The 19074-nt window shown below is 37.8% G+C and overlaps 2 protein-coding genes across 4 annotated transcripts in view; both read left to right on the top strand.

Moving 5' to 3' along the window:
* LOC107551122 (fer-1-like protein 4) overlaps nucleotides 1-14201 on the top strand; it is a 28819-nt gene extending 14618 nt beyond the window's left edge. Inside the window, exons 18-46 of the mRNA XM_016232616.1 lie at nucleotides 188-374; nucleotides 605-725; nucleotides 868-968; nucleotides 1079-1166; nucleotides 1267-1383; nucleotides 1501-1653; nucleotides 2319-2502; nucleotides 2658-2782; nucleotides 3511-3645; nucleotides 4002-4175; nucleotides 4724-4834; nucleotides 5063-5224; nucleotides 6517-6682; nucleotides 7415-7533; nucleotides 8175-8291; nucleotides 8389-8428; nucleotides 8802-8905; nucleotides 9053-9187; nucleotides 9288-9383; nucleotides 9863-9990; nucleotides 10242-10412; nucleotides 10698-10852; nucleotides 11457-11638; nucleotides 12058-12143; nucleotides 12270-12368; nucleotides 12857-13098; nucleotides 13203-13504; nucleotides 13615-13715; nucleotides 13832-14201. Coding sequence (XP_016088102.1) covers nucleotides 188-374; nucleotides 605-725; nucleotides 868-968; nucleotides 1079-1166; nucleotides 1267-1383; nucleotides 1501-1653; nucleotides 2319-2502; nucleotides 2658-2782; nucleotides 3511-3645; nucleotides 4002-4175; nucleotides 4724-4834; nucleotides 5063-5224; nucleotides 6517-6682; nucleotides 7415-7533; nucleotides 8175-8291; nucleotides 8389-8428; nucleotides 8802-8905; nucleotides 9053-9187; nucleotides 9288-9383; nucleotides 9863-9990; nucleotides 10242-10412; nucleotides 10698-10852; nucleotides 11457-11638; nucleotides 12058-12143; nucleotides 12270-12368; nucleotides 12857-13098; nucleotides 13203-13504; nucleotides 13615-13715; nucleotides 13832-14012 — 4082 coding nt within the window. The 3' untranslated portion in view covers nucleotides 14013-14201. The remainder of the gene's footprint in view (nucleotides 1-187; nucleotides 375-604; nucleotides 726-867; nucleotides 969-1078; nucleotides 1167-1266; nucleotides 1384-1500; nucleotides 1654-2318; nucleotides 2503-2657; nucleotides 2783-3510; nucleotides 3646-4001; nucleotides 4176-4723; nucleotides 4835-5062; nucleotides 5225-6516; nucleotides 6683-7414; nucleotides 7534-8174; nucleotides 8292-8388; nucleotides 8429-8801; nucleotides 8906-9052; nucleotides 9188-9287; nucleotides 9384-9862; nucleotides 9991-10241; nucleotides 10413-10697; nucleotides 10853-11456; nucleotides 11639-12057; nucleotides 12144-12269; nucleotides 12369-12856; nucleotides 13099-13202; nucleotides 13505-13614; nucleotides 13716-13831) is intronic.
* A 1538-nt stretch (nucleotides 14202-15739) lies between these two features.
* The window catches only part of LOC107551123 (arf-GAP with SH3 domain, ANK repeat and PH domain-containing protein 2-like), a 37367-nt gene continuing 34032 nt past the window's right edge, over nucleotides 15740-19074 (top strand). For all 3 annotated transcript variants that reach the window (XM_016232617.1, XM_016232618.1, XM_016232619.1), the window contains exon 1: nucleotides 15740-16112. In XM_016232617.1, the coding sequence (XP_016088103.1) occupies nucleotides 15987-16112 (126 nt within the window). In that variant the 5' untranslated portion in view covers nucleotides 15740-15986. The remainder of the gene's footprint in view (nucleotides 16113-19074) is intronic.

Consider the following 19074-nt stretch of genomic DNA (forward strand, 5'->3'; position numbering starts at 1 on the left):
ACATTTATATATATATATATATATATATATATATATATATATATATATATATATATTATATTATATATACTTTTTTTTTTTAAGGTTTTCATATATTATTTATTCAGAGTTATTCGTTTAACAAAAACATAAAAAAAAAATATTTTTAGTTTTAGCTATATTTAGTTACCATAGCACTGCTTCACAGGGAATTATGGGAAAACTGCAGATGTGGTGAAGTCCAGCAAGAGAGGTAGTCAGGAGAATCTGGCTGAGGACAGACAGCCACTGTTGGAATCAGATGACGAGCTAGAGAGAGATGAACTTCTGAACCCTGGCCCTCAAGACAAATCCGTCACTCCACCCAGGAGACCACAGCCCACTGAATATGACAGGTAAAAAATGACAATTCTACTCACTGCAGGACACAAGATCCAGGGGGCGAGGTTGGATCCAGATCCAACTCCACCCACCTTACATATACCTAAACCTACCCTTCTCTACCCCCTGATCCCTAAACCCACCCATCTCAGGGCTACTGCTCAAGGGTGACAGTTTATCGTTATGTGGGGTGCAGCAGGATTATGCAAGGATAGCAGCAAACTTTATCATTTTTACCATCCAGATCATTTAGTTGCATTCCCTTATTCCGAGAGAAACCATGTATCTTTGTGTGGAGCTACTTTGAGGATCACACCTTCCGATTCCACAACAGCAACTGGTTGTCCAAGATGGCTGACCGGCTGGCAAGTGATACTGAGCAGAAATTGAATACTGTGTCTTTAATGAGCAGAATTACAAATAATGGTCATTCCAACAGCATCTGTTTGACTTTATTGTTAGAAAATCGAATTTTCTAAGTTTGATTTGTGTCCTATATTCCTTAAGGATTATGGCATTGATGAAGTGGAGATGCTGTTGAAAAGATCAAAAATCAAGGCTAAAGAACGTTTGGTGGATGTCGTGCTGGAATTCTTTTCCACTTGCCAGTAGGACACATTTGCATGACTATTATACTGAGTCTGTATTTCACTTACTACAGCTGTTTCGTACATAGTACATTATAGATAATAGAAAGCTTGTTCTCACCGGCTTTTAGGCAGTACAACAGTAACTTAGACAGGAAGAGGAATGCTCGTCAAAACACCCTGGATAAGTGCCGTGTGGGGCTCATCAAAAGGAACATTGTGAGTGACTGTATTGATTTTGGTATTACAGACGTACACTGATGAATAATATGGTTGTACCCACTAACAGTCTTCATTGTGAATGTGAAATTAATTGCAGGTTTTGCTGGCAAAGAAGGCCCTGAGAGTGAGAAAGAGAGTCACCAGAAATACGGTTAAAGACAGACTAGCAGATCTCAAGAATATCGCAAAGAGGCTCCGCTTTCTGGCCATAGAAGTAATGCCATCAAGATTTGCTGAGTTTTCTTGTGTACCTCAATACATATCTAAAAATGCATGTTGTTTTTTTACCACCAGAACTGTATGTAAGTGTGTTTGTGTTCTCATGTGGCAGCCTCAGAGCACTCTGCCTGATGTGTTTTTGTGGATGTTGAGTGGAGCAAGGCGAGTGGCCTATGCCAGGATCCCTGCACACTCCATCCTCTTCTCACTGGTGGAGGAAGAGAAGGGGAAAGACTGCGGGAAAATCACTACTGTGTACATGAAGGTGAACTCCTATACTTCATATTGCTTATTGCAAAATCTTGTTCTGTCCAATCCAGTTCTCAAGCTAGCTTAGATAGTGAAAATTATTTTTTTTGTTTATTGTGATTTTTGTTGTTGCTTAAAAACATACATCAGCATACAATCAGTGAGATTGTTATTTTATTTTTTTAAAGAAATTAATACTTTTACACAGAAAGGACGCATTAAATGCAAAAGTGACAGTAAAAACATTTGTTACAAAAGATTTCTCCTTAAAACAAATGCTGTTCGAACTTTCTATTCATAAAAGAATTGCGGTTTACACAAAAATAATAAGCAGAAACAGCTGTTTTCTACACTGATTATAATAAGAAATGTTTAGTGAGCACCAAATTAACTTATTTGATAGATTTGTGAAGGATCATTTGACACTGAAGACTGGAATAATGTCTGCTGAAAATTCAGCTTTACCATCACGGAAATAAATTCCATTTTATAATATATTAAAATAGAACAGTTATTTTAAGCTATAATAATATTTAACAATGTTATTGTTTTTACTGTATTTTTGAATGCAGTCTTGGTTGAAGAGACTACTTTCAAATGCATTAAAAAAATCTTGCCGACCACTTTTGAACAGTACTGTATGTGTGGCTTATTTTTGTTTTTTAATTCTTTTTTCTGTAGACCCCTGGAGGACCAGTGGGGGAAATTTTCGCCAAACTGGAAGTATATATGTGGCTTGGTATCACAAAGTACGCAAAAAACTGTGTCACCAGCCTTCCAGCAGAGTTTAGACCCATTAACGAAGAGGCGACTTCTGGTGCATCAGTCCCTCGTAACATGCCTCCCACCAAATTAGCAGTAGAAGGTGCTTTCATTTTATTCATTTTAGCCAATACAAACATCTTGATATTCTCCATAATTTGTCTCGGACAGCTTTGAAAACCAATATATTTTAATTTGGATGACATTTGAATTTTTTTTCATGAAAATTACAGTCCTTCCTTTTGTCCTTTTATCCAGACAGTCGTTATTTCCAGCTACGTGCTCACATTTATCAAGCGCGTGGCATTATTGCAGCCGATGACAATGGACTCTCCGACCCGTTTGCCAAGGTTGTGTTCAGCACACAGTGTCAGGTCACACGGGTGGGTCTCACATATATTAACACACAAGTTAATTTTATTCTCTGTCCCCAATAAAAAGCACTGGTTAGGAAAAGCACTATATGCAAACTAACATTTATTCACATTGGATTTATTGGCCATTTATGACAAGTCCATTAAATGGTAGCTAATGCTAGAAGTGCCCTCTAGAAGCTTGCGTTCTGCAAGTGAACGATGCATTATTGTGCCATCTCAAAGAGGCACAAAATGACTTTCACAGACTTTATCATTAACTGTTCCCTCTTGGTAGAATGACCTGCCCAACTCAATCCGAGCACCTGAGTCCTTAGCCATCTTCAAGAAATGACTAAAAACACACCTGTTCCACCTTTATTTGACCCTCTAACTCGCACTTTCTATTCTATTTTAATTCTACTTTATCTATTTATCTTCTTTTTTATTAAAAAAAAACACTAGCTTTCTATTTTATCTACTTGTTTTTCTTTGTGTGAGTGTGTATAAAAATACCTTGCTACGTGTACTGCGTTAGGCTAAGCGAGACTTGTCATTTGCACTTACATATTGTTGCTCTTTTGTTGGTTTGATTGCTTCTATTGTCCTCATTTGTAAGTCGCTTTGGATAAAAGCGTCTGCTAAGTGACTAAATGTAAATGCAGTTGGATCTGAATGGGCATTGAGATGAGCCTTTCAATCTTTATTGATAACAATTTTGTGTCTCAGAGACTTTTAAAAAATTTTATTCTTTGCAGGTGATGGAAGAAACTCTGTCCCCGACGTGGTCTGAGTTACTCCTTTATGATCAGGTTCTGATGGAGGGCAGTAAGGATGAGTACAGAGAAGACCCTCCTCTGGTCATCATCAAAGTCTATGACTACAACAAACTAGTGAGTGATAGTTTTTAATGCGTTAACTGTTTTGGAATGATATAAGCTATGAATCAAATGTAAATACCCCTTTAAAAAACCATGCTCAAACAATAGCATAGGTTTGGTTCTTCTAACATTGGTAAGAACATTTTTAAATAAAAAAAATAAAGATGGACCATGTTTTCAAGTGCAATGTTAATGTTATAGCATATTGATTATTCCTGTTTAGAAAGTGTACTTGTATACTATTTACAGTAAGACTATATGTAATGTCGATTAATAGTCTAGAATACTAAAAGTCACACCTATGAATGTTTATTATACAATGTAATATATGTAATAGCTTTTTGTGGTACATTTGAATGTTACAACAGGGCAGTCCACAAGCCCTTGGTTCTGCATTTGCAAAGCCGGAGTTGAAGTTTGTGGAAGAGCCATATAAAAAACCCCAGCTGCAGTTTTTTGAGATCACAAAAGGCAAGAGCAAAGCTGGTGAAATTCTGGCAGCTCTTGAGCTCATCGAGTTGGATTACTCAAGCTTTGGAGAGGTGAGACTCCTGTTTTTCTTATGAATTTCACTGCAAAAGACAGGGAGTAGACAGTCTAGCTTAAAACATGTATAGACATGGCTTAAAGCATTCATTTGTCTGTTAGAGAACAGCTTTATACATCTGAATAAATAGAAGGATATATATTCAAATATTTTGAAAGTAGTCTCTTATGTCCACCAAGGCTGCATTTATTTGATCCAAAATACAGTAAAAACTGTAATATGTGAAATATTACAACGTACTGTACACAAATAACTGAAAATGCAATGTATTACTGTGATGGTAAAGCTGGATTTCACAAAATCTTTGAGAAATAATTCTAATATGCTGATTTGGTGTTTAAGCAACATTTCCTATTATTATTAATGTTGAAACCAGTTGTACTGGTTTTACCTTACGTTAAAGACGACTTGTAGCTACTCTGTTATAGATCAGTGCTTGTAGCCAATCCTGCTGTCTAAATTCACCTCCACCTCTATCTATAACAGAAAGTCTTAAAATATGCCTTTTAAATGTCACGTTTGTGTGCTCTGAATCCATCTCAGCCAGCTCTGCCTCTGGATGTTGACCCCAAGGAACCACAGTACATTGAAGAAGAATGCTATTATATCATCCCTGAGGGTGTTCGCCCTGTGCTCAGGAAATATAGAATAGAGGTACAACCTTTTACAGATATAAACTGAATCAAAATCGCAAGAGTTTTATTTAACATCAACATTTTAAGGTCTTAAATGCCAAAGAACTGATTGATTTATCAGATCCATAAATCATCCCCCAAGAGAGCGTTTAAAATAGCAGCACGTATTGACCTACTGCACAAGTTTACCAGCTGACTGGTTTGCTATGTGGCTACAGTGTTTTGAACTCAAACCCTTAAACGGCAGGTGTTGTACTGGGGCCTGAGGGACCTGAAAAGGGTCAACCTGTTTGAAGTGGAGCGGCCTCAAGTGAGGATTGAGTGTGCGGGCCAGATGATCGAGTCGGAGGAAATTCAGAGCTACAAGCTGAATCCCAACTTCAATGATGTGGTTAAACACTTTGATGTTGTAAGACTTCCTCTTTTCAAAGTATTAGACCTTATCTCAAGAACTGTGTTGAGAACATACTTCCCATACAAGCTTTGATCACATATCCTGTCTCAGAATTACTAAGTTAAAAAGCAAAGCAGGTGAGATTCAGGCTGCTGTTGAGTCTGATGTCTTCCTTAGAATGATTCATCACACAATACTGTATGTAGTCAGTACATGTTAAATTTGATATTTAAAGGGGTCATATGATGCTTTTTTAAAGATCATTATTTTGTGTATTTGGTGTTACAGAATATGTTGACATGCTTTAATGTCAAAAAACACATTATTTTTAAAATACTGTACATTATTGTAAGTCCTCTATGCCCCGCCTCTCTCAAACGCTTAGTTTTCTACAAAGTCCCTCCTTCCGACAAGCGCAGTCTGCTCTGATAGGCTAGCTGACCCAGTGCATTGTGATTGGCCGAACCCCACAAGCACTCGTCGGAAATGTAACGCCCATTACCATAAACGCAAGCTTCATCTTTCAAAATAAATGTAAAGACAGAGCCCGAAAGGGGAACAGAGTCGCGTGACAGACACAGTGATGAAGCTGGTATGTGTTTGTGATGTGACCCCCCCCCTCTCTCTCGCGCGCTCTCTCTCTCTCTCTCTCGCGCACACACACACACACACTGCGCAAAACTCCGCATTTGAACAGTCAATAGCAAATACTTAAACCAATAACAAAACAGTAGCTGATTCAGAAGCGCCAGATTGTCATAGCAAAATCAGAATTACCTCCTCTCCTAGGTTCACGAAACGGTCGTCCATAAAATGCATTGCTGTTCTGTTGTAAGTAATCTTAATGCATCTACTTTCGGAAGGCCAAATAAAGTGCTTTTGCTTTCGCCTAGAAATACACAGCGTCTCCCTGACATGGCTGCTTCAACACTAACGGTGGTTACTGAAACCACGCCTTATTTCTTTGTATGCACATTTGGGCACATTATGCTAATATTTCCACATAGTGAGGTAGATATGTGGGGGCATGTTAGAACGAGCCGTTTTAGGGGGGCGTGCCAGAGTCTTAACTTTGATAAAGTATATCTCTTTGGTTTTGAGACTTTAGTCTTTGCAACTTCAGGGATCTTATCTATGCACAATCAGCTTGTAACACTCCAAAGAGAAAGGAAAACTTGAAATCGCATCATATGACCCCTTTAAGGTCTTATTCAACTTTTTATTACTTTTTATACTTTTAAAAATTAAATGTTTGATTTTTATTATCATAATTGCACAGTAACTCATAACTGGTCATGTGTCCTCAGGAACTTCCAGAGCTTGTCTACCTGCATCCTCCTCTTACTATCTTCGTAATGGAGCAGAGGGCTTTCGGGAGGCTGGTCCTGGTGGGAACTCACGTGGTCCAAAACCTTGTGCAGTTTGGTCCCAGGGACCAAGAGGAGTGGAAAGATGAGGAGGAGGAGCCTGAGGGTATGGCACTTTCTATAACTCATATGTTTGTGGTTTAAAGGCCAAATATAAAGCATCTGCTGTCCTGATATGTGTACATAAATAATTTACATTCAAAAGTGCACCACATTCTCTTTCTTTATAAACTAGGATGGCATGACACTTTGTTGAAATGAGAAAAGACTCTGACCACACTTATATGTTAAAGTTTTTGAAAAATACTTTAGAAGATAGCACTTGTTTGGTTAAATGAGTATTTTGCACATGAATTCAATTAACTCATTTCTCATTCGTGCTCTTGACAGCAACACACGATAATTACTTCCAATGAATTGCAAAATGAAAGCTCATGAGAACTCTTACAGCAATCTTGTATTGTTTGTAAAGTCTGATTGATCCAAAAATAAGTTTTTATTCAAAGCAACCGCCTTTTGCATTCATAATTGCATTCATTTGGCCCTGTCCATTGAACAGTGGTTGCTTTAAATAACATGATCACATTACATGTAAGTTGTAATAATATTTCAGAATAATACTGTTTTTACTATTATTAATCAAATAAATGCAGCCTTGTTGAGCATGAGGGACTTTATTTAAACTGTACTGACCCCAAATCCCAAAGTATTTTAATCAAGAGTCTAAACCACATTTCGAATAATATCAGTATTTTTGCACATCTAAAAGTGGTCACTGTTGTACACTGTAGCTTTTAATATATTTTAATAAAGAACATTCCTAAACATTCGTCCACAGTTTTAGAGAAGAAGCCTCCCCAGAAGACCACTCCTCTAACTACAGTGATCACCATGGATTTGGGAGGACTTCCTCTGAAGCATAGCAAAATTCCTATTAACCCTCTTAACATAGTCATGGTAAGTTTCACTGTCTTTATTTTTCAGTCCATAAGAATGAACACTATCTTCAGTGTTCCTCAAATGGCTGCTCTCCATATGTGTGAAACAGTTTAAAAATGGTATCTGCCACCAGTTTCTCAGAGGTTTTGCAAACACTTTTATTCAGCCACATACTGATACACATAAACCCCAAATCAGCATGTGGCTGAATAAAAAAATGTGGTCGTGGGGTATCTAGCCTGGGTGCAGTGACGTTAGTTGGCTGCTTTGGGATGTTTGAAATAGCTCCTAATGAGTACTTGGTGCACATGTTTTTACCCATCCACAGTCTGCTGTTATTAAATGTGAAGCACTTTGCACCCATTAACCTGTTGATTATGGTGTGAATCTGCTGGTTTGTTGAGCACAGTGAAGGATGTTCCTGTGGCAGTTTGAGCTCCTGCTGTTAGATCACTCTGATTAATTGGGCAGCCACTGCATAGCCAAGACCCCTGCTGACATCCCAATGGGATGCTTTCAATCCTGAGTGTGTGCATTTGGCTTTTAAAAATCTGTGTTCATGTGCAGATTGTTAAGGCCTGTTCACAAATTCAGGGTTCGGAACGAGTAAATTAATTAAATTTTTTTAATTAATGTATTGTGGAAAACTGCGTTTTCAGTCTCCAATCAAAAAGGTGATTAAAAAAGCGGAGGAGTTAGAGGAGGAGCCGCCAGAAAAGGAGGAGCTTGATTGGTGGTCTAAATATTATGCATCACTGGCTGAACTCGAAAACCAGGTGATCACTTAAGCCTATTTTGATAATAGACAGTTTAAACTATATGTCTTATTGGTTTTCTCAACATGTAAAAGTCTTGTTTCCATCTCTTCTTCAGGAGGAGAAAGAGGATGATTTGGAAGATGGACAAGATGGAGGTATTATAAATGCAAGCATGATTTAATTGCTACTCTGATTTTAAATGAATCAGCGTTTTTGAGCAAATCAGAAGAGTGAATGAATCAATGACTCATTCATAAAGACTTACATCACTTATATCACTAGATTGATCAGTGTCTGTATTTGGAGTAGCATACCAACAATAACGAATTTAGAACTCTGAACAAAACCAATCAGACAGAGGCCCTAAAACATATTTGTGCATTAGAAAAGTTATTGTGTGATATGTTTGGGGATGCCACTTGGTTTGAGCACACATTTTTAGTGTGACCTAAGTGACCACATCTTCTGCTTTAGGATGCTTAGGACTAAATGTATTTCAAAGCATCAGTGTAATGTCACATTCTTCAGATGGAGCACCACTGAGCATGTCAGCACTAGAGGCAGAGGATGATGACGCTGTGATTGAAATAGAGCCGCCTGCTCCAAAGAGGAAGAAAATTGCCACCATACAGGTTTGAAATGTTCTTCAAACTGCAATCCTTTTATTTCTTTCAATAGAGTGATTACAGTGTTTTATTTCTGCTCTTCGGCCATCTAAAACTATTTGGATTATTTGCAATATACATTTTTTTCTCTTTTTTTTTTAATTCATTCCCCAGCTTTACAAGTCTGAACTAGAAAACGAATTCAGTCAGTTCATGGACTGGTTGCACATATTTACTGTCTACAAAGGCAAATCCAGTCTGGAAGATGAAGAGGAAGATGAAAGTACGAGATATATGGGTAAATACAAGGTGAGATGTGCATTTTGCTAAGCTCTCATGCATTGGATCAACAGTGTGACAGCATGCATGAAAAAAATTGGGGTTAAAGCAGAGCTGTGCTTCATTGCAGGGATCGTTTCTGATGTACCCCATCGCTTCCGAAGACGAGGATGCAGACTGTCAGATCACTAATGGAATTCCCAAAAATGCACCCATCAAAGTCCTTGTGAGGGTATATGTAGTAAAAGTGGGTATCAGTTGTTCAAAACAAATTCCTTTTTTTTTTCAATTGACAAATTCTGCACAGTTAGTAGAGAAGAGTGGACATGGACATTTTAGATTTTAGATTTATTTAAATGTATGAGGGAAAATTGAGATGAAATGGAAATTCACACTATCTATTTTCTAAATGCATGTTATTGGTCTTATTGTGAACGATTGATTCATGCGTGTTTCTCTCTTTTTATTTTTTGACCTCATAACTTGATTATCCAGTGAAACGTCAGACTTCTCTCTGTCTCTCTTGTGATGTATGCCGGATTTCTCCTATCATTTTTTGCAGATAAATAGTCCTGCATGTATCAAATTACACAATAATTAGAAAAATGTTAAATGGTTTTAAATGGATTCATAATTTCCCCTTATATTTTCTGTGCATTGAATCAGAATTTGAACTGTTTATGCTTTTTTCTTGTGAACCCCAAGGCAACCAATCTGGCACCCACAGACCCGAATGGAAAAGCAGACCCCTATGTGGTGGTGAAAGTTGGGCAGCAGCAAATGGACAGCAAAGAGCGCTACATTCCCAAACAACTGAACCCAGTGTTTGGAGAGTAAGTGCCGTCTGTTCACAAAATGAATGGAAAAAAACACAACATTCAGTATGGCGGCTGTAAGAATGAAAAATTTTATTACGTTTTTCATAGAGGCTTTGGCTGTATTTTTTACTCTTGAAGGCACATGCACATTGACAGCCTGAAAACTATAGTTATTTAGCGTGATTTGAGCTAAAGAGGCTTAATCTATTATATTGTTCTCAGATTTGATTGCTGATTTGATATGCTGAGCTCTCATCTCCCCACAGAGTGTTTGAATTGACCGTGTCCTTCCCCCTGGAGACAGAGCTCACACTGTATGTGTTTGACCACGACCTTGTGGGCTCTGATGACCTGATTGGTGAGACCCGCGTGGACCTGGAGAACCGTTTCTACAGCCGCCACCGCGCCGGGTGTGGCCTGGCCCTTCATTATGATAAGTGGGTAATGGTTTTAGCCTGTGATGATGGTGGCGATAATGATTATAATGACGATTAGTATTATTATATTTGTCGTGAACCACTACTGTCTATTGTCTACATCATCATCAGAATTTCTCAAAAGCTCATCGACTGCTTTAAGCTAATATTAGAAGAGCTGTTGACTCAGTTGATTGTTAGCAGCTGCCAAATTTAAGAGACTGAGATAAATCAAGCTGTTTTGTGGCCGGATTTTCATTTGACTCTCTGCAGGTTAAATCATATTAGACTGACTTGTGATTTCAGGGATGGCTATAATAAATGGAGAGATGCCAAGAAACCCACTGCGATATTACTGGAGCTTTGCCGCAAAAATGGGATTTCACCTCCAGAGTACAGAGAGTCTGAAATTAAAGTTCTCAACAAGATCTTCAAGGTTCCCAATGAGGCTTTTCCAGAAGGTGGAAATACAATTTTATTAATATAAAATAAAGATTATAAAGCACCTTCATGTAATACAAAGAGTAATTTTGTGTCCTCTGTTGTCCAAATGAAAAAAAAGAGTTTGGCTCGAAACAGATACAAAAAATATCCACATCCTTTTATTGTTTCATGGCACTGAACTGCGATATTTGTCTTTTTTTTTTGTCAAAATGCAAGCAAATTTCTACAAATTGGTCATATGAATTTGTGAAATATTCTATATTCTATATTTTTTTAATTTTGTTTTTGAATATATATATATATATATATATATATATATATATATACTGCAGCAATATTTCTTACATGCTCACAGCAGCATATTGTGGATGTATTGGCAGTAGCAAGTCTCGGTACTTGCTCTGCCACAGCTGCAGCAGCAGCGTAGCAGATCTATCCCACCAAGACCAAATACATTAACATTGTCATGAACATAACCATGCCAATACCTCCGAGAGTTGTCATGACAGAAATATATATATACATATACATGTACTCTTTAGCTTTTTCAACTAGATTGAGGTCTGATGACAGACCATGTATGGCGTACCTGTTTATTAATATGAGACTTTGGTGCTGCAGAGTTGCTGAAGAAGAATAAGAAGACAGAGGAAGACTATGCAGAGCTGGATGAGCATAAAGCTCTGAGTGTCCTGCAGCGCTGGAAGGATATGAGAGAGTTCAGTGAGGGAGCGTGTCCTCTGGTTCCTGAGCATGTGGAGGTCCGCTCACTGCTTAATGCGGAAAAGCCAGGCCTCCCTCAGGTCAGACTCAATCGCACGCACACAGTGACTGATTAGTCTTAGGCAAGGCCATTTAGCTTGGATCAAACCATCATTTAAGTTGTGTCCCAAATGATGCACTGTACACTATACACTTATTCTATGCACTATGTATATAAGTTGAAATATGAATTATATAAGGTTATTTTGACATCCAACATCAGAGTCTGATAGCCTGTCTCATTCCAGAATGTCATTAAAGCTGCAACAGTTCACTTCGGTTAATTAAGTGCATCATCTGGGCATTTGAAGTTTCACTTTGTCTTTTTGGAATTTTTAGTGAGCACACTAATCACACTATAATAAAAATGGCATAGAGTAACACACAAGTATGGAAATTGGGATGTACCATTGTCCTCCATGTAGTTGCAACATATTTTCTGATGTCTTTGACGTGACAGGGTTATGTTCACATGTGGATCGACATGTTTCCTGTGGATGTACCTCCACCACCACCTGTTAATATCAAACCTAGACTTCCAGAGAGGTAATCAGGAGATCACAGACTTCATGTAGAGAATTAAAGATCTGAAGATTTCTTCCTACAGCTCTCTTAAGTTGCTGATGTGCAGAGTTTGTGTACTGAAAGAAAAATGTATCCCCATGTTTCTAGTTATGAGATGCGTGTGATCATCTGGAATACTGACGATGTCGTACTGGATGATGTCAATCCTTTCACCGGAGAGCCATCAAGTGACATCTACATTAAAGGGTGAGGATACACAAGAAATGAACTAAAGTTTCTTTAATACTGCTTTAAACTTCTCTATTCCATATAAAATTCAATAATAATATTCCATAAAAAATTTATATATGTAAAATAATATATATGTGTATATATGTGTATATATATATATATATTTTTTTTTTTTTTTTTTTTTTTTTTTTTAAGAAATTAAACTTTTTATTCAGCATGGATGCATTCAGTTAATCAAAAGTGGCAGTGCAGACATTTTAAAAGTTTAAAATACTTTAAATATATATTATATTTGTTATAAAAATATATTATATATTAAATAAAGTTATTTTAATTAGTAATAATATTTCACAGTATTACTGTTTTACTGTGTTTTATAAATAAATACAGCCTTGGTGAGCATAATAGACTTCTTATTCTTATAGATTAGAATAGATTCTTACCGACCCCAAACTTTTGAACGGCAGTCTATAATAAAAATATATAATTTTTATATTCACCAGCTGGATTAAAGGTCTGGAAAATGAGAAACAGGAGACGGATGTGCATTTTAATTCCCTCACTGGTGAAGGCAATTTCAACTGGCGCTTTGTCTTTCACTTTGACTATCTTCCTACGGAGAAGGAGGTCATCTACAAGAAGAAGGAGTCCCTATTCGCCCTTGAGGAGACTGAATTCCGCCAGCCGGCTGTTCTGGTGCTGCAGGTCTGGGATTATGACCGCATCGGCTCCAATGACTTCTTAGGTTAGTGGTTTTAGTTACTAGTCAAGGGCTAGATATATGAAATCTAGTGAAATTTTCTAGTTGGTCAGTAAAAACATGAATTCCTTTCCAACGGTTGTGGCCAGGATCCATAGAGTTGCGTCTCGGCGATATGGTCCGTGCAGCAAAATCATGCGAGCAATGCAGCATCAAGATGGCCAAAGACAAGGCTGGCCCTCGCTTCTCCATCTTCCGCAGCAAGAGGATGAAAGGCTGGTGGCCGCTCATCAAACTAAAGAGCCAAGAGGACATTGAGAGAGAGGAGAGGGAAGCAGAACAAGAGAAGAAAAACAAGAAGAAGAAGAAAAAGAAGTCAAGCAAGCGTAGCCAAATGAAACCAGAAGATCTGCAGTTTGTGGACAACAGTGGGAACACCTTCCTCCTAATGGTACAAGCACTTTGTCAATGCACAAACATTGAGTAAAATGAATGTGGTAACACACCTGTTTACTTTGTAAAGGTAGACTCAGACTTTTCATTCATTAATGTGGTTTTCAGGGTAAAGTAGAGGCAGAGTTCCATCTAGTGACAGCTGAAGAAGCTGAGAAGAACCCTGTGGGAATAGCACGCAAAGAACCTGAACCTCTGGACAAACCAAAGTAAGGGACTAAAGCTATCTGTGCATAATATATATCTTCATATCAGTTTGCATCTTTTTATTTTTATTGGGTGTCTCTAAAAATGTGCTACATAAATATGTTTTTGTCCCCTTAAGCCGCCCCAAGACATCCTTCAACTGGTTTGTGAACCCGTTGAAGACCTTTGTGTTCTTTATCTGGAAGAAGTACAAGAAGTACATCATTGCTTTGATCATTTTGGTTATCCTGGTGCTCTTCCTCTTCCTCATCCTCTACACTCTGCCTACACACATCAGCCAGCTTATTGTCAACGGATGAGAAGGTGTAAACTGAGAAATTTATGAATCAACTGGGGAAATAATGATACACATAGATTTTAATGCTTTTAATGGAAAAGACATAAGCAATAATAAATGGAATACGATTTTAACAAGCAACTGCCTGTCAATAAATTCAGTGCAGTTTAATGCTTTATGATTCAATGTACACTAATGTTCAAACGTTTTAGGGTAGTAAGTTTTTTAAAGAAATTGATATTTTTATTCAGCAAGGATGCATTAAATTGATCAAAAATGACTTTTAAATGTAAAGACGTTTCAAATTGTTACAAAATAACTTTCTGTTTATTATGGTTTTGTCCCAATTAATAATAAACTTCAAATTTAATCACTTTGCAATATTTGGACAACATTAGACTTTTTTCGAATGAATTTGTTTGTTTTCAGTGTGGTCACCTTAAAAGGCCTATATATTTTTACAGTGCGTGGGCATTAGGCATCCAGCCACCACAATCTGAGTTAGACAGCTTGGAAATGTGCAGCAGGGGTCACAGGCTCTCTGCTGGTTTGGGCTGTCTTGGGTAGAAGGGAGCCCGCAGCTGACTGAGTGAAACTCTATAATCAGCTGGGATAGGTGATTTCCAGTCTTTATTATTGATGCGTTATGTTATGCACTTTTCTACACTCTCAAACTAAAAGGCAGGCAGTGTGTGACTATAGTCCCCCCTTAGACATGTTTTTAGTTTTCTGTTGCTCTTGCTTAAATATTAGCTGTTTTGTTCGTGAATGAATCATTTAATTCAGTGGATTGTTCACGTTTCTATTACAAAGAGCCAACTGAACTAATACACCCTTCACCGAACAAGTCAGTGCTGTTGAATCTGAACGAATCAAAAAGACACTTGTCGCCACATACTTGCGCAGCGTGAACTGCAAAAAGAGTTCACCGAATGAATCGTTGAACAAAATGATTCAAAAGATTCGACTCATGAATCAAAATCCCCACCATTTCGATGTTTTGGCATCATTAATACAGTCTGATAACTCTTATTTATTTGCACAGATGAATAATAACATTGAGAAAATTGCCCTAATGCACACTTTATTGATTTCTCTGCACATGTTTGTACTGTAAATCAAATGAAAAAAAAATATTTGACCTTAAATGATTATTTATTGTCCATTATTAATTTACATAATTAGTTACGGCATAGCAATTAAACTAAGAGACTAGATGAGATTCAATACATTACAGAAAAAATATCTTAGATAAAATATCTGGTGCCGTTTGCATAAACTAGCCTACTTAGACTAGTCTTAAAAGTTAAGACTGGACATAACTTTGTAAAGTCAGTTACATAAAAAGGTAGATTGGTCTAATTTTAATCTGAAGGTAAGACTGACTGCCACTTGGTTATCTGCATTTATTAAGACACAGTCTTAACATAGTGGCTGTTTATGCAACCCTGGTGTCATTATTTGTTTTCAGAATGCACTTGAAAAAGCCATCACCACTACCGGATAATACAGGTGCATCTCAATAAATTAGAATGTCGTGGAAAAGTTCATTTATTTCAGTAATTCAACTCAAATTGTGAAACTCGTGTATTTAAGTTGAACTGAGTTGAATTACTGAAATAAATGAACTTTTCCTCGACATTCTAATTTATTGAGATGCACCTGTATACTGACCACAATGGATGCCTATAATAGTTTCACCACTATCAGCCACCGCAGCCGCTGATGTGCCTTGTGGAGACCATCGGCCGACTGCGCATGCGTACTATCGAACAGTCAGCGCTAGACTGACACTACAACCGTCCTGTTTCCTCTTTATGAGCTTTCGCCACTATAGCCAAACATACACTGCTGCACTTTACTTTCCTGCTGTCTTAACTTTTCAAACAGCTTGACATTTTTCTAGCTACTTCCTCACCAACAGTATCAACCTTTTTAATGTGCTTGCTGTGAAACATTTCTTTTATAATTAGCATTTTCTTAATTTTCCTCCAAAATGCCCGAGTTTATATCGGTGGACGATTTTATCGCGGAGACTTTGGAGGACTACAGCTCTCCCACTACCTCGTCCTTCTACACCAAAATGACAAGTTGCCGAAATTCCGCCTACAATATCGAGGAGGTATGAGATTATACTTTAATGTGCTGCCTTCGCTTGTTCTGTCTTTGACAGTTAAGTTGTACAACATGATGAATGAAATGAAGGCGTTCTGTCCTGTCCATCATCAGGAGCAGGTCTCAGAATGTCTTTGTGAAGGCAATATGCCCTTTATCCTGTTTTACGGTGCTTTGTTTCAATGCAGAACAGCTTAATCCAATGAACGCGTTGGCTTTCATGTGTTTTTCTTTCTCTATGAACACTGCTTCAAACATTACTACAACAGATACTGATGCTCTTTGTCTTGTTTAATCCATTTCCAACACGAACCGTGTGATTTCAAGCTAAATCCTCAATTAAAGTATATACAAAATTGTTATAATTGTCTCGTTTCCATGTGGCGCTATATGGCATATAGTAGCTGCTGAAAGAGGAAGGATCACACATTTCATTGCGCGTTAACATCATTTCCTCGTCGTTATTGCAAATTAAACGGCATCGAATACTTCGCAATCTTTCCGTTTTTGTAGTAATGTATTTGACTTATTATTTCTTATTTTGCCGCTATGTCGCGCTTCTTATCGCCTATCCCTCCTCGTGCGTCAGTACGAGCTTTTGCTGTATTATCACGAGCACGTGCCTTTCATCTCGCATTTATTGAGCTGCATAAACAAAAGCCGGCTTAGGATTCATGGATCTTCTGGAGCAAAGGAACCAGCCCATGAATATGACTGTAATGTTTCTGTGTCAGCATCCTTTGTTGCTGCTGTTGTTGTTGTTGTTGAAACAAGCCTCCTGTGAACCAATCACTGGCTTCTGATTTTAGGGTTTAGGGATGTGATGATTGGTTGATAGGAATGTTGCTCCAGGACCAACAAAGGATGTTGATCCAGGATCATGTTGTAGGTATTTTATTTATCATATTTATTTGTCCTGAAAACAATGTGATTATTTTACTATTGCGGATTTTGACACAGCACAGGCCATCCTCTTCCTAATAAAGTTAATAATAATATCAACCAGAACCAGATTTTTATGCACATTGGCTCTTGGCGAGTGTTCATTTTCAGACCCCCATGTTGTGCCAATTTGAGGCGTACAGCCGGGTCAGGGTCGTAACAATTGAATGATGACTGCTTTAATAAAAGTGACATAGTGGAATGTGAAGTAACCATGGTGATGACCTGGCCTGTGCAATACACAGCCATACAAATTGAACAGTGCACCGCATTACATGCTTGATTGTTTGGGTTTCATGTGACAGGATGGGACCCTTAATATCTAGTGAGCTTTGCACACGCATAGCCTTAGGGGGTTTCAGGACAAAAGCGGTATAAGAGAGTCTGAGTGGTGGTCTGGTCTTTCTTCTGAAGAGTCAGCCATCACTATTCAAACCATTCTTCATCCTTCATAACAGAAAGCTCAAGACTTCATTAATGAAGCACACCTCGGTTTAATCTGCCTTAGTGCAGATTTACAAGCACTGAAGTAAATCCTGCTGCTTGGACAAGTCCCTCAAAACAACTTCTTAGAAGCATAGGAGGGCAAATATATGAAATATGTATGACTTAAAGGGATAATTAATGATAATTAATCATGAAAAATCATTTACTCATCCTCATGTCGTTCCAAACCTATATGATTTTATTTCTTCTTTGGGACAGAAAATAAGATATTTAGAAGAATGTTTGAACTGTTTTAGTCCATGAGTTAATAGAGCCCAACAACACTGGACTTCATTGAGAAAAATGGGAAAAGATGGGAGTGGGAGGGGGGTGTTCAGCGATGTTGCCGCTGGTGCCACTTCTCGTGGGCGTCGAGTCCGATCCTTGAGCCGCACACACAACCACAGATGGAACAAGGGAAACCAGATACCAGGGGGGTACCAGCCCCGTACCAGACTTCATTGAGAAAAAACAATACAAAACATACACACACACATATACATATTTTCATGTTTTATGTGAACTAAGTGAATGTTTTCAGCTCTGTGCTTAACACTCTTTTGGTACAAGACCTGTTCCAGTTCATTCAATGTTGAATCTCACTTGCCCTCTAATATTTGAAATTGTGAGCAGTTGAATCCGTGTATCATTCGATCATTCGTTTTTTGATTTAATATTGAAAGTAGAAAAATGAGAAAACGGCTCATTTTTTGTTTTTTTCATTTTTATCCAGAAAACGAAAAACAAGAATTCAGCTTAAATTTTCGTTTTTTGTTCATGGGTGGAAAAATGAATAAACAGCTTGAATATTCGATTTCTACATGTGGGCGGGAATTAAACACCCCTTTCTGCTGATTGGTCAGCCGAATATCAAACCATGCCATCATCAGTTCTTCCACAGTATCACGCAGCAGAATAATAGTCCTCCACTGCTGCAGTTGTATGGATACTTAACACATTTATTGCAACTACATTTAATCTTTTTTCATCAAACAAACAGGCTAATGAATAGCTGGATACAACTCATACTGGGGCAGAGTCTAGACAGGGCTTTCTTCTGTGTAGATATAAATTCTATTCTTTGCATCAGCTGGGCATGGCAGGGAGTTAAATAAACTCAATAAGCAGACAGACGCGACTACAGTCAAGCACAGATCAGTATTGAAGTGCACCGGAAATAAGCAGCAGTCATATTTAAAGCAGTTTAAATTAATATTGAGTACTGATTGATGTTCACTTGGTTTTTTTTCCCCATCGAGGGGAAATAACTTAATACTCTGTCATTTATAGTTGTATGGTAAAATGTATATTTTTAATTGTGTAACATTACGTTCAAAATAACTGCAAAATGTCATGCCTTTGAAAAATAAAGAGAACAAAAGAATGCACTGCTTTAGCGCGTCTCAGTCTCCTTGAGCATCTTTCTGGCACATGCCACAAACATGAACCACAGGGAATACTTGTCTTTTAAAAGGCTTCATTTAGATGATTTTACATTAAATGCATCATATAAGTCACTTTGGAATAAATCACAGTAGGCC

Source organism: Sinocyclocheilus grahami, unplaced genomic scaffold (assembly GCF_001515645.1).
Source record: "Sinocyclocheilus grahami isolate Dianchi unplaced genomic scaffold, SAMN03320097.WGS_v1.1 scaffold415.1, whole genome shotgun sequence".
Lineage (NCBI taxonomy): Eukaryota > Metazoa > Chordata > Actinopteri > Cypriniformes > Cyprinidae > Sinocyclocheilus > Sinocyclocheilus grahami.